This window comes from Magnolia sinica, chromosome 18 (assembly GCF_029962835.1).
Source record: "Magnolia sinica isolate HGM2019 chromosome 18, MsV1, whole genome shotgun sequence".
Lineage (NCBI taxonomy): Eukaryota > Viridiplantae > Streptophyta > Magnoliopsida > Magnoliales > Magnoliaceae > Magnolia > Magnolia sinica.
Window position 1 is genome coordinate 38,091,940 of NC_080590.1, and position 12,481 is coordinate 38,104,420.

General features: G+C 39.3%; 1 protein-coding gene across 4 annotated transcripts; it reads right to left on the reverse strand.

The window, feature by feature from the left end:
• Nucleotides 1-6,303: 6,303 nt before the first annotated feature.
• On the reverse strand, nucleotides 6,304-11,367 carry LOC131232834 (heat stress transcription factor A-2b). 4 transcript variants are annotated; one of them, XR_009164959.1, is made up of 4 exons: nucleotides 10,501-11,367; nucleotides 7,211-8,074; nucleotides 6,648-6,849; nucleotides 6,304-6,554 (listed from the first exon to the last, which is right to left on the reverse strand). XR_009164959.1 is itself a non-coding variant. In XM_058229323.1 (2 exons), exons 1-2 carry the CDS (start codon nucleotides 10,786-10,788, stop codon nucleotides 7,298-7,300), a joined length of 1,065 nt encoding a protein of 354 aa, XP_058085306.1. In that variant the 5' UTR covers nucleotides 10,789-11,367; the 3' UTR covers nucleotides 6,304-7,297. The 4 variants fall into 4 exon arrangements, 1 of the variants encoding a protein (XP_058085306.1); XR_009164958.1 differs by having other exon boundaries at nucleotides 6,648-6,879; XR_009164957.1 differs by having other exon boundaries at nucleotides 6,648-8,074.
• Between the last annotated feature and the right edge of the window lie 1,114 nt (nucleotides 11,368-12,481).

Below are 12,481 nucleotides of genomic sequence, written 5' to 3' on the forward strand. Positions count from 1 at the left end.
ATGTATATATCGATGTAGAGAACGTTCTTTGCAACCCCCAGTTCTTTTATCTCGAATGTCCCTGATAATTGAGTCTTCAGTAAATCTATCTCAGACATGTTATGACTGGCGATAGACATATCATCAATATACAACACCAGGATAATGAACTTCCCATCAGTCGATGTCTTGTAATAAACATAGTGATCATGCTCACTCCTAGCAAACTTCTGACTCACCATGAAAGAATCAAACTTTTTGTACCACTGCCTAGGCGATTGCTTCAGGCCATTCAGCAACCTCTTTAAGCTCCAAACCTTATTCTCTGCCCATTTTATTTTGAAACCTTTTGGTTGCTTCACATAAATCTGCATGCTTTTTCAATTCCCCATACAGGAAAACAGTCTTCAAATCTATTTGTTACAGCTTGAGATCGTATTGGGCTATTAATGCCAACACGAATTTGATAGATACTTGTTTCACAGCTGGCGTGAATATCTCAGTAAAGTTGATACATTCTCTCTGACTGTATCTCTTCGCTACCAACATTGCTTTGTACCTATCATGTTTCTTTTTGAAGATTCACTTGCACCCGATCACTTTTTAGCCAACGGGAAGCTCCACCAGCTCTCACGTTTTGTTCTTATATAAGAAGTTTATCTCATCATTCATCACTGCTTTCCACTTTTCCTCATCAGACTCATCAAGAGCTTTCTAAAGAGTAAACGAATCCCCCTCATCTGTAATGAGGGCATACGCGACATTAGATTCATCCCTGTATCTCGCTAGTAACGTGCGATCCTGCAACGGATTCCTTCGCACAGGTGGCAACTCCACCTACTCACGTTCCTTAATTTGTCTGCATATCAATATTAACTTGTGTTTTTCTGAACGTCTATAGCCAACTTTTCTGGTTCTTCATGCTCATCCTTACGGAACAAGGATCCTTCATCGAATTTGACATCACAGCTAATGATGATTTTTCGTGTGATCCATTGGTACAGCCTGTACCCCTTCACACCACCATTATAGCCAACAAAGATGTACTTTTTGGCTCTTTGGTCTAGCTTATCTCTCTGAACTGACGGTACATGAGAGTAAGCTTCACAACCAAACATATGCAATTCTGAGTAGTCTACCTGTTGTCTACTCCATACTTCCTTTAAAATTTTGTAATCAATGGCCGTAGAAGGAAACCGATTTACTATATAACAAGTCGTATTAATAGCCTCAATCCATAATTCCTTACCCAACCAAGCATTACTAATCATATATCGGGCTCTCTTTAAGAGAGTTTGATTCATCCGCTTAACCACACCTTTTTGCTATGGTGTGTGGTGCGCTGTGTTGTGCCTCACAATCCTTTCTTTCTTACAGTATTGATTAAACTTATATGAAATAAATTCTCTACCATTATCTATTCTTAATACATTTACCTTTCGACCTGACTGTTTTTCAACCACCGCCTTCCACTGCTTAAAGTTGCTGAAAACATCGGATTTATTTTTCATAAAATAAACTCACACTTTCCTAAAGTAGTTGTAAGTGAATATGACAAACCATGCCGACGCTCCAGCGGAAACCATAGGCGTAGGCCCCCATACATCAGAATGCACATACTCAAGAACACCATTCATACATGTTTCTTAGATATAAGAGATAACCTTGAATGTTTACCATATATACAGTGGTCGTATATACTTAAATCGAAAGTTTTAAAAACTGAAATTAAGCAACGGTCAAAAAGTACCTTCATGCCTTGCTCGCTCATGTGGCCCAGACGTGCATGTCACATACATGCAGACGTAGAATCCGCTACATACATTGCAACTCCACCTGATGAACTACTCCCGATCAACATGTAAAGATTCTCACTCCTCTGTGCCTTCATAATAATGACTGCCCCCTTTGAACCTTTAAGGACACGATCAAAACCAGTGAATTCATCTAAGCGCCTCAAGTGCCCCAAGAGATATTAAGGTACGTGTCTAACCTCGGTCAAGGTACGCTCCATGCCATCAAATATCTTAATGCGCACTAATCTAATACCCTTCACATTACATGCATTATCATTTTCCATAAATACCTGGTCACCATCTCACTCTTTGTAACTGGTGAACTAACTCCGATAATGAGTCATGTGATATGATGCCTCGGTATCCAAAATTCACTCGTCTTTATGATCATCGTATAAGTGCCTGACCATGGACACTAACAACACATCACCTCCACTTGTACTTTCATCAGACTCCACAGTGTTGGCTTCCTTGGAAGAAGCCTATGAATTATCTTTTCTCACCTTAGGATTTGTACAATCCTTCTTCATGTGCCCAGACATTTCACAGTTTCATCACTTCAACTTTCCTTTTCCATTGCCCTTGGATTTGGATCTTGATCGAGAAGATACATTATTTCACTCAAAATTCCGCTCCCTCGTAACCAATACATCTGTAAAGGGACCTTCATCACTACTTTTCTTTCTTATCACCTTTCCATAAAAGGCTAAGATAATGATATCAACGATAAGGGTCGATATATCAGTGCATAACGAGTCCTTGAATGACTCATAAGACGCTGGGAGAGAATTCAACAAGATGCATGCCTGATCCTCATCCTTCATCATTTCCTCTACATCCAACAATTTGTAAATCATCTTATTAAAGTTACTTATGTGGGCCCCAACATCACCTCTCTTTACCATTTTTAGATTGAACAACTGAAAGTTCAAGTATAGGCGATTATCAAGAGATTTCTTCGCATAGATGTCCTCTAATTTCACCCATATACTTGCTGCAGTTTTTTCTCTCATGACATTATAGAGGACCTCATTCGTTAAACACAATTAGATAAAGGTTCTCGCTTTCTTATCTATCTTGTTCCATTCATTATCTGTCATAAATTCTGGTCGCTTCTCAAGGAGCGTGTTATCCAATCCTTACTGAACTAAGAAATCGGTCATCTTGACCTTGCACAATTCAAAATTATTTTTTCTGAAATCTTTCTCAACATTGAACTTAGGATTATAAGCCATTGACACTATGCTTTTAGATTCAATTTGTGCCTCGACGTTAATCTCTGATAACACTTAACGGGGGACCGCAGAAACACACAGATGAATTAAAAAAAAGTACTCTAATCGCAACAACCAAGTCCAATCACAAACAAACCGAATTTAACAGGGAAAAACCCTTGCGGGAAAAAACCACGGCATAAAGCGACAACAATGCACTATGAAAGTAAAAATTACAAAAGATAGAGAGAATACCCGATTTGAACAAGCCTCGAATCTTCCCATACAAGCCCTTCAAACCCTAGGAACGAATTAGAAAGCCTTTGGAATGCTCCCTTATTCTCGATTACACCCATATATAGCGTCTATGAGAATGACAATCGAAATAGGAAATAAATCCTGCAGATACGCAACTTTACGTAACTCTGTGCAATTGTTCGATGATACCTTCGATGTCACTTCAATGGTATCGAACAACCTTCGATGTCATCGAACAAAACACCAAAATGTTCAGGCGACTAAACATATATTTTTCGGATTCTCTCGATGGCACTTCGATGTCATCGACGGTTCGTTGATGGCAACGAACCCATTTCGATGCCATCAAGTGGACACCAAAAGTGTCCAACAACAAATCGTGAAAATTTTGGATTTCTCCGATGGCATCGAGCAGCCTCCAATGGCATCAAAATCTACTTAATGGCATCAAGATATCATCATCGACAGACTTGCTGATTTACATATTCAAGACATCAATCAACATTAATAGCACCAAGGATTACACTAGGATAAACTAGAAGATCTATTTAGCATGGTGCATCCATGCTGTGGTCCATCAGATTGATGGCATGGATCAATGTACATGCGCCTCACTTGTATAAACGCTAGACGCTATCCTCATCCATTTGTACAAGTGGGGAACATGGTTGAGTGGCCCATAGGAGAAATATTTGATGGCTGGCATTTTCAAATTGTAATATGTTTGTTTCTTTCCCAATCTATGGCGTGTCTGATGTGATAAACAGAAAAGAAAAAACCATGGACCCCACTTGTACCAAGTGCTTAGATCTCTGGGTCATATTTTCACGTGTAGTGAGACTTTATGACTAGGATATCGAATAAGCATGTACCTCTCATAAATGGACCAAAAGAAGTCCAAAAGAAAATCAACAAATTTCAGCATAATTTGATTGATCGGGGTTGATCCAGCAGACCGATCGAGTTAATCTATCGATCAATAGAAATCCTTGCGGGACACTTTTTGCTCAATTTGATCGGTTGATCGGAACAAATACAATTTTTGAGTTTTGTTCTTTGGAAGTTTTGCACCATTCTGATTGATGGTCAACAGAAACTATTGCGCTTTTCAGTTTTTGTTTTCTTATTTGTCTACGTCTTTCCTAATTGCTTCTTAGGATTTCTTTAAGAGTATTTAAGCATGCAATTATTTTGATATTTTTAGATAAAATTTCAAAAACATTCTCTTATTTCTCTCATGGATTCGAAAAACTATTCTTGTGTATTTAAAAGAACCTTGTTATTTTAAGGTGTTTATCGTTGAGGAAGATGGTAATCATCCTCATTACGCCTCTCCCTGCGTCGATCACTTTACCATCTCACTCATGCTGGTCACAAGTCAGTCGCGACTTCCCTGAGTCGACTCAGATGATTCACCAATCCATAATTGCAATTGTTTATATAGGAGAGCAAGTTCATGGGCCATCCGTAGTTGGACGCATCGTATCAAAATTCAAGAGCTGAACACCTTGACAACAAACAAACTAGTCATTCTGTCCTATCTTTCAACATGCCATTTGTGCAGGACATCCACACCGTATAACTGTCAGCCACACCATGAAAATCACTCGTGTCGAAAGTTAGGCCTATCCAATAATTAGATGGGGCCACAAGTGTATGTCGATTCAAAGATTACACTCGTAAGCAAGGAACATAAAGTTGCACATAAACATTTGAAAAGTCTCATCTTCAAGAATTATCCATCTGTACTCTATGTGGCCCATCCAATGGAGGTAGAGATGGGCACACCATGAAAGTGAAAAACATCATATTGTTATTCTCCAACCATTCTGGACAGTCAACGTGATAGCCCACCTCCTGGAAGGACCATAGTCCAATACTGGCACCATATCAACATCAACAGTCCAGGTTGGGTTTACTCCCATGGGCTGGATTAGGCCTGAGTTTTTGCCCAATAACTAATTGGGCTGAGCCCACACTTGTATGTTCGGTAAAGGTTCGAAAAGTAGATGTGGCCCAATCTGATTATTCGAGACTGGCGATCTTGGGCACAGCCTGATCCTGATTTGAATCTTCTTCAGTTTTGGTTTCATGCCCTAAACGGATGGACGGTGTAGATATACAATGCATTCATCATGGTGGGCCCCACATCGGGGCCGTACCATGTCTTGTGAGGCCCGCCTGAGATAAAAGAGTAAGGAACTCTCTTAAATATGTAACACAGGTACTTTCCATATAGAGCATTGGAATTTTTCAGATGTTCCATTCTTCTCATAAAAATGTGGCCCACCCAAAGCAGCCAGATTTACTGAGTCAGGCAATGTTGATGGTCAGCCCCACCTGATAGATTCTCTCTTCAAGATAATGCTAAGCTTGAAGTTGAACATTAACCTATGAAGATGATATATTACTGTCGCTAATTGTCACACCATACTCGGTATTTGAAAGATAGCAAATTATCATGCTCTCGACAACATTCGAGTGATTTTATTAAAAAGAAAACAAAAAAGAAAAGAAAAAAGAAGAAGGATGAATTCCACTAAGATTCGATTCCAATTACATACGGTGAAACCTTAGAAATTAGCCTTTTAATCCCACATTTCTTATTGCCTCAAACTGCAAAATGGTATTTCAGCATTTCCTTCACCGACACCCATCAATGAATGTACTCATTGATCTGGACTGCTCATTAGAATAACAACCTCTTGGATAGGCAACCTTCGAAACGACAGAAACTGTCGATTGGGAAGAGGATTGTTACGGAATTGGAGAAGAGTACAGTTTCTTAATGTCCATCTAGCAAAATTTTTTGGTAGTTGTATCTGTCAAGGATTCGGGCTTTTGGGCATTGGCCTATTTAAGAGGCGGCGTTCGTCTAATGGACAGTCCGGATAGATGGGCGCCCTTGCTTACGAGCACTGCTGCAATTACCATTATCATCCTAGAATGCACTGATTAAAGATCAGTAGAGCTAACTCATTGTGCAATTTGAACAAGTAAAAAGAAAAAAAGTACATGGACAGATATGATGAGATGGCACGACGTAGACGACAAAATGAGAAAAAGACAAAAGAGCCCTGGCACTGTCACAGATTAAAAATACCACTACATACGAAACTGTTAACATCATCACCGACCATTTGTAATGATATTCTCAATGCCTCAACCCTCCGTTACATTGACTACATTAAAATCTAACCGACAAGGAGAAGCTAGCTGTTAATAACTCACATTTCGAAAATATCATCTGACCGTTGGTTGAGCTCTGGAGCCACCCCCTCTTCAAGTCCCATTGCTGCTGAACATCCTGCACCCATTTTCAGATGCATTTAAACAAAAGTAATTGCATGAAGAATCAAGCAATGTATAGAGAAATGTTAGGTGAGGAAGAGTGACAGACTTTCAGAAAAATAATGGTCGAGACATCCAGAGACTCTTCCATGCTATTCCTGCAAGCTGCTCAGACAGACAGTGAGAGAGGCCTTATAAACCAAGAGAAACAGAAAAGACAGAGAACCCAATAAAAATCAATGTAAAACATAACTAGTGAACATGATGGCTGTAAAGGATACTAATGCCTGGTTCCCTCTCCATTGTTGTTTCTGCAGATTACTATGAAATTTCAGCATCTTCTGCTCAAAATCCAAAAACCCAGATGAAAGTTATAGCCTTTCAAAGCATTATAGAACCCAAATGAAAGATGGAAAAGAACCCAATGAATATTTGGGTTCTTAAGAAAATTGGAAAAGAAAAAGAGAACTCATAGACAATGGATGACGAAGGGGAGAGACTATTTACACCCAGCCTTTCTGATTTGCATACACCCATACTCCATTTGAATATTGAAACAGTACAAAAGCCAAGATGGATAATGGGTGCAATGACATCCATCCAGGTAGGTGCAGCATGGATATGAGTTCGAATAAGGAAGTCCAATCAAATTAGATACAGAAGGTTATCTACCAGGATAGAAAAGTTCTGGCGATCGAAGTCAGCTGAAATTGAATTAGAGGAAAAGCAAAGCAAAAGACCAAAGATACGATTCTCTCTCTACTTTGGGCTGGAACCTAAATAACCCAATCTGTCAGCCAAGACATTCACATCCTCATCTTCTCTTCCTTCAATATCTGAAGCCCCCTTTTCATCTCCAAACTTCTCATTCAACAGCTCTTCCCAAAAGTCATTGTTGAGTTCATTTTCATCTTTTTGTTCTTGCTGGTCATGCTCTCCTTGTTCTTCTTCCTTTTGAGTTCTCCTAAATCCCTGCATCTCCAGTGCAAGGACCTCCAGCTCTGAGACATCAGAGCCATAAAGGCCTTCGAAATCCGGCTCTTCGGTTTTAACAGACATTTCTGGGTCACCTATCTGGCTCGATTCACCCCCACCGGACCTTCTATCAATGGGCCTTCTCCTCTTCTTGGTTATTGCTTCTTCAAGCTCCTTCCTTTTCTCCTTCTTCTGTATCAATTGCTGCAAGAAGGTTGGGTTTTGCATTGCTTTAGCTAAGAATGCCATCATCTGTTGCTGCTTTTGTTCTGTCCCTTGCAACCTTTCTTCCATGGCTTGAAGATGGGCTCTGGTGTTTTGTTGCTGCTGTCTGATTTTTACCAATTCCATCATTAAAATGTTCTTGTCTCGCCTCAGACGGTCGACCTCTGCATCTAATCCGAACTGTCCCACTTCAAGACAAGGGCCTAAAGCTTGCTGTTGTAGAGAGGGTCGAGAGGGTGGCTTTCTCCTCCTGATGTTCTTAAGTAGATGCCTCTGACCTTTGAGAAATCCCTCATTGGCAAACTCCCATCTATCAGGATCCACCTTTCTGAATCCCTGTGGGCATCAAATTCTTCTGTTAGCGTTGAAATCCAAGCCACCCTTAAAAATCATAAGGCACCTTACAAGAAACACCTCACCAAAATGATGACAAAAGAGGGAGTTTGGTAATCTAATCTATAGCTTGATTGGTTATATGGATACAAGTGGTTTGAAATGGCTGAAAGCTAAATTTAAAGATCGACTAAAAGACCGAGGATCCAAAATATAGTTCGAACATATCATATAGCTAGCAAACTTATCGCAAGACATTCAGAACATGTTTCCGTTCATTCCAAAATCACTGATATTGGTACAACACTTAGTTTCAAGTTATTTCGGGAGGAACTTATCATGAACCATTCTGAAATTATGCAATTTTATCAGAACGTATTTCCAATACATTGCCATGTTGCAGTACAAACATCATATTGTGGTGCCAATGAATCAAAAAAATTCCTGCTATTAAGGAAATGATACATTGATATTTTGAACCTTGCAAAAGCCCATGAAAAGAAAATAGGAGGAAAAAGAACAAAATAACTGTATTCTAAAATCTATAAAAGGAAAAAGGAAAAGATTAGCTAGTAAAGATACAATACGTTTTACAGTTTGATTTTTGGAGTATAACCAGATTACCCAATTCCATTAAAAGAAAGAAAGAAAGAAAGAAAATAAAATAAAATAAACTGGTAAATGATCCATCAAACAAAGAAAAATGATTAAAATAAAAGGTTAACTAGTAAAATGCTGCATTTCAGCGATTTTTTGGCAGCTAGCCAGATTACGCACATTCAGAAATAGAAATAAAAAAAAGGCCCAATTCAACAAAGAAAAAGGATTAACTTAACAGCTTAGCTCTTGCAGATACTACATTTCAATTCATCTGTGCTCTTTTTCTTTTATTTAGGTACATAACCAGGTGATCCAAATCCAGAAACAGAAAGAAGACCCTTTCAACAAAGGAAGAGGATCAGAAGAGACATCTTAGCAACTAAAGATAGTGCATTTTAGACTTTTCTTTCAGTAAATAATCAGTCGCCAACATTAAAAGTACAAAATAATAAATAAAAAAAGAGCTTCTAACAGAACAAGACAATTAAAAGATAGCTTAGACACTAATAAAGATGCCACATTAATTAACTAATTCAAGGATCAACATAACACAAAAAAAGTGACGCAGGGGAGGACGTGAGGTCGAGAACCGTCTTCCTCAAGAGGATAACTATTCCGAATCCACAGAACTTCTCTGGACTCCTCACAGAGACTTCTCGAATCCACGAGGAAAGAAAGCAGGAAATAGAAAGAAATTCTAATCAATTCGAATTTGATTAATGAATGAATAAAAATGAGTTCACAACCCTTTAAATAGCGGTACCAAGCAATGGGAAGGAAATCAGAATCAAACTACAACTAAAACTCCTAGAATTAGCAACTTACCATAAATAGTAAACTTACTATTTATAGACGGTCGTGATGTCTACTAGTGCGCAAGGTTTTCGGCCAAAAATAGTAAGTGTCCTATTTGGCTTCACCAAACCGTTCTCCTAATTATTCTAAGCTCTTTTCACGTTGGGCGCAACTCCTAAAGCCCGACGGATGAAGAGTTATAATCAAACTAAAACTTACTATTTATAGTAAAAACGAAATTAAAACAGGGAAACGACCGTCAATCCAGGGGTTTTTTGCAATTCCAGGCTGAGCAACCCGCTGTAGCAGGGTTGGTTGGCTAAAGTAGCTCGTTCTACCCCAAAATCATATATTTTACATCAAATAACTCATTCCGGATTGTGAGATATGCCCGATTTAAGGTCCGACGGTCCTGATCACCTCTCTCGTCGACCGGGCCTTTTCTGATCCATCTTGGCCATGAAACTGTCCGCGACCCGCTCTACATCAAAAAGGAAAATGGAAATAGTTTGGGATCCATTGGATCATGTCTAAAAATAGTTATGGAGAAAAATAACTTCTACTTTTGGAATTTTACTCTTAGTAGAACTTCCAAAAATCACAAATTTAGGCTCTTTATGGTGTATTGGAAAGAATAAGATCCCTTGCATTCACATGAACAATGGGGTGTCTTTTTAAGTGTATTGGGAAAAAAGAATAAGGCAAACAGAAACAATCAATTATGCAAAGAAACACAGAGATATGGATTGAATTGGAATTCGAGAACTTTTTCTTTTACATCTAAACAATGATCTTAGTAGTGGAATTGAAATTTTAAACACGACCAAATAAGAGGAATTCGATAACAACAAAAGAAGAATCCTACTGTTTCCAATCTTCATTTCTCTTCAACTTCTTTTCCTGCTTCTATTTCTTCTTTTTTGAATCTTTTCGATATAAGATTGGAATCTTCGTACCTGACATGAGAAGATTTTTTTTTTTTTTTTCTTTTTAAATAAAAAGAAGAAAATTGAAATGGTTTGGTAGATACTTACATATGTGTTGAGCTGCCTGACAAAGCTAGAGAAATTGTTGTGCTTGAAGTATCTTGGAAGAAGATTCATTGAAAAGGTGTGCGGGTCCCACACTACGAAGCTGCTGTTGGACTCGCTCCAGGAAACCACCTCATTCGTGCTCGGATCATCCACCATATCGAATGTCTTAGTGAGGAAAGGCGGTGGACCCAAGTCGTGTAAGCCCTCCATTGGCTGGGGAGGAACGATAGGTGGGCTGAAGGAGCTCGATCCTGGAAACTCCTCTTTAACCGGATTATGTGGATTCATGTCTGTAAAAAAGAGAGAAAAGGTAGTAAAATGCAATCAAAGTAATCTAATTTTTTGTAAGAGACGAACTTCGATTGTCAAATTAGAAATGGGTTTTGATGGAAATGCAATAATACAGAGGAAAATGCAAGTTTTGGTGAAGAACAGAGAATAAAACAGGGAAAGATGTACAGAGAGAAGACGATGGGGGTTTTGGGATAGATGAAAAAGACTTCGGAAGAGAGAAAGAGGTTCAAATTGAGGAAAACGAAATGGGTTTCGATGGAAATGCAGGTGAGTAGATCAAGAAGCTGGAAATCAGAAAAAAGTGGCAATTTTCAGCTCAAAACAGAACAAGAAAAACAGAGAAAGGAAGAGAGGAGAATATCAAGAAGATTACAGAAAGAATTTCTTTCCAATGGAAGAAAACAGCAATTGGGTATCGATTGAAATGAAGATTGAACCCCAAAACAAGTGAAATTCAATGCAACTTTTGAAAAAAATTTAGATTTTGATAAAAACTTCAAAGATAGAGAATTCAGCGGAAGAATCATAGACTTGGAAAGAGGTTATCGAGGGAGTGTGGTCGTTTAAATAGCTTGTAACCGAAAGTTCTAGATTACTGTTGGAGATATGCATCCTTTCTAATCGCTACAAATGCCAGATATACTCGCACCTGTCAAGTTCCGCCATGGGTTTCACTCACACTTGCAAAAATCGCACACACGTGAGAGATCTGAACTGCTTATCCGTCCATAGAAGCGAAGTAGATACTATGTACAAAAGGAAAAACCAGATAGAATCATCAGGTGGTAGACATTAGCACTAAATGAACGAACGGTTCACATTCCGTGTACGCGCGTTGCCCATTTGATGACTATATCTGTCCTTATTTTAGATGGGTAGAGTCTAGTTAGAGATGAATGCCTTATGAGCCAGTCCGATCTTTCGCACGCTGGACTTATTTACACGTGTGAGGTGAGTTCCATCCAGCGAGTAGAATTGGCATTTCTGGTTAGGAGAAAGGCAGAGGGAGGAGAAAGTTCCGGGGTGCTTGTGGGGCCCACCTACAGCATGGGAGGAAAGGAGTAGGTTGAGCGGTTTTGGGTGGTGGGCCCCCGGTTTTTTTGAATTCCATAGGTGGTTTTGAATGTACACCACTTGCATTGCAACTTGCATGCCCACTTGCAGGTTTTATGACATCACTGAAAGAGACAACAGCACTCATTCGGGCGGTTTGCTACAGTACGTCCAAATGCAAATTCTGCTATTACAGCCGTTGGATCTGGTTCATGTTACGCGATCCAAACCGTTGATGTGATGGCGTTGACATATCAATTGGGAAAGGACACGGATTGCCTGCGACAGCAAACTAGGTGGGGCCCACCATGATGTTTGATAGAAATCTACCCCGTCTATCTGTTTTTTAAGATCATGGTAGAACATGGTCTCAAAAATGAGGGAGATCCGGAACTTAAGCGAGTTGCACGGCAAGAAAAAGTGGGCAGGAAAATGCCTACGGTTGAAACCTTCATGTGGTGCATCGTGATATTTTTAGACCATCCGTAGGAGAGCGGATTGGCTAGTGACCATGCCACTAGCCAATGGCTAGTGGTCGGTGCTCAGTGGGCCCACCATGATGTATGTGTTTCATCCATGCCGTCCATCTATTTTTCTATATTATTTTACAGTATGAGCTCAAAAGTGAGGTATA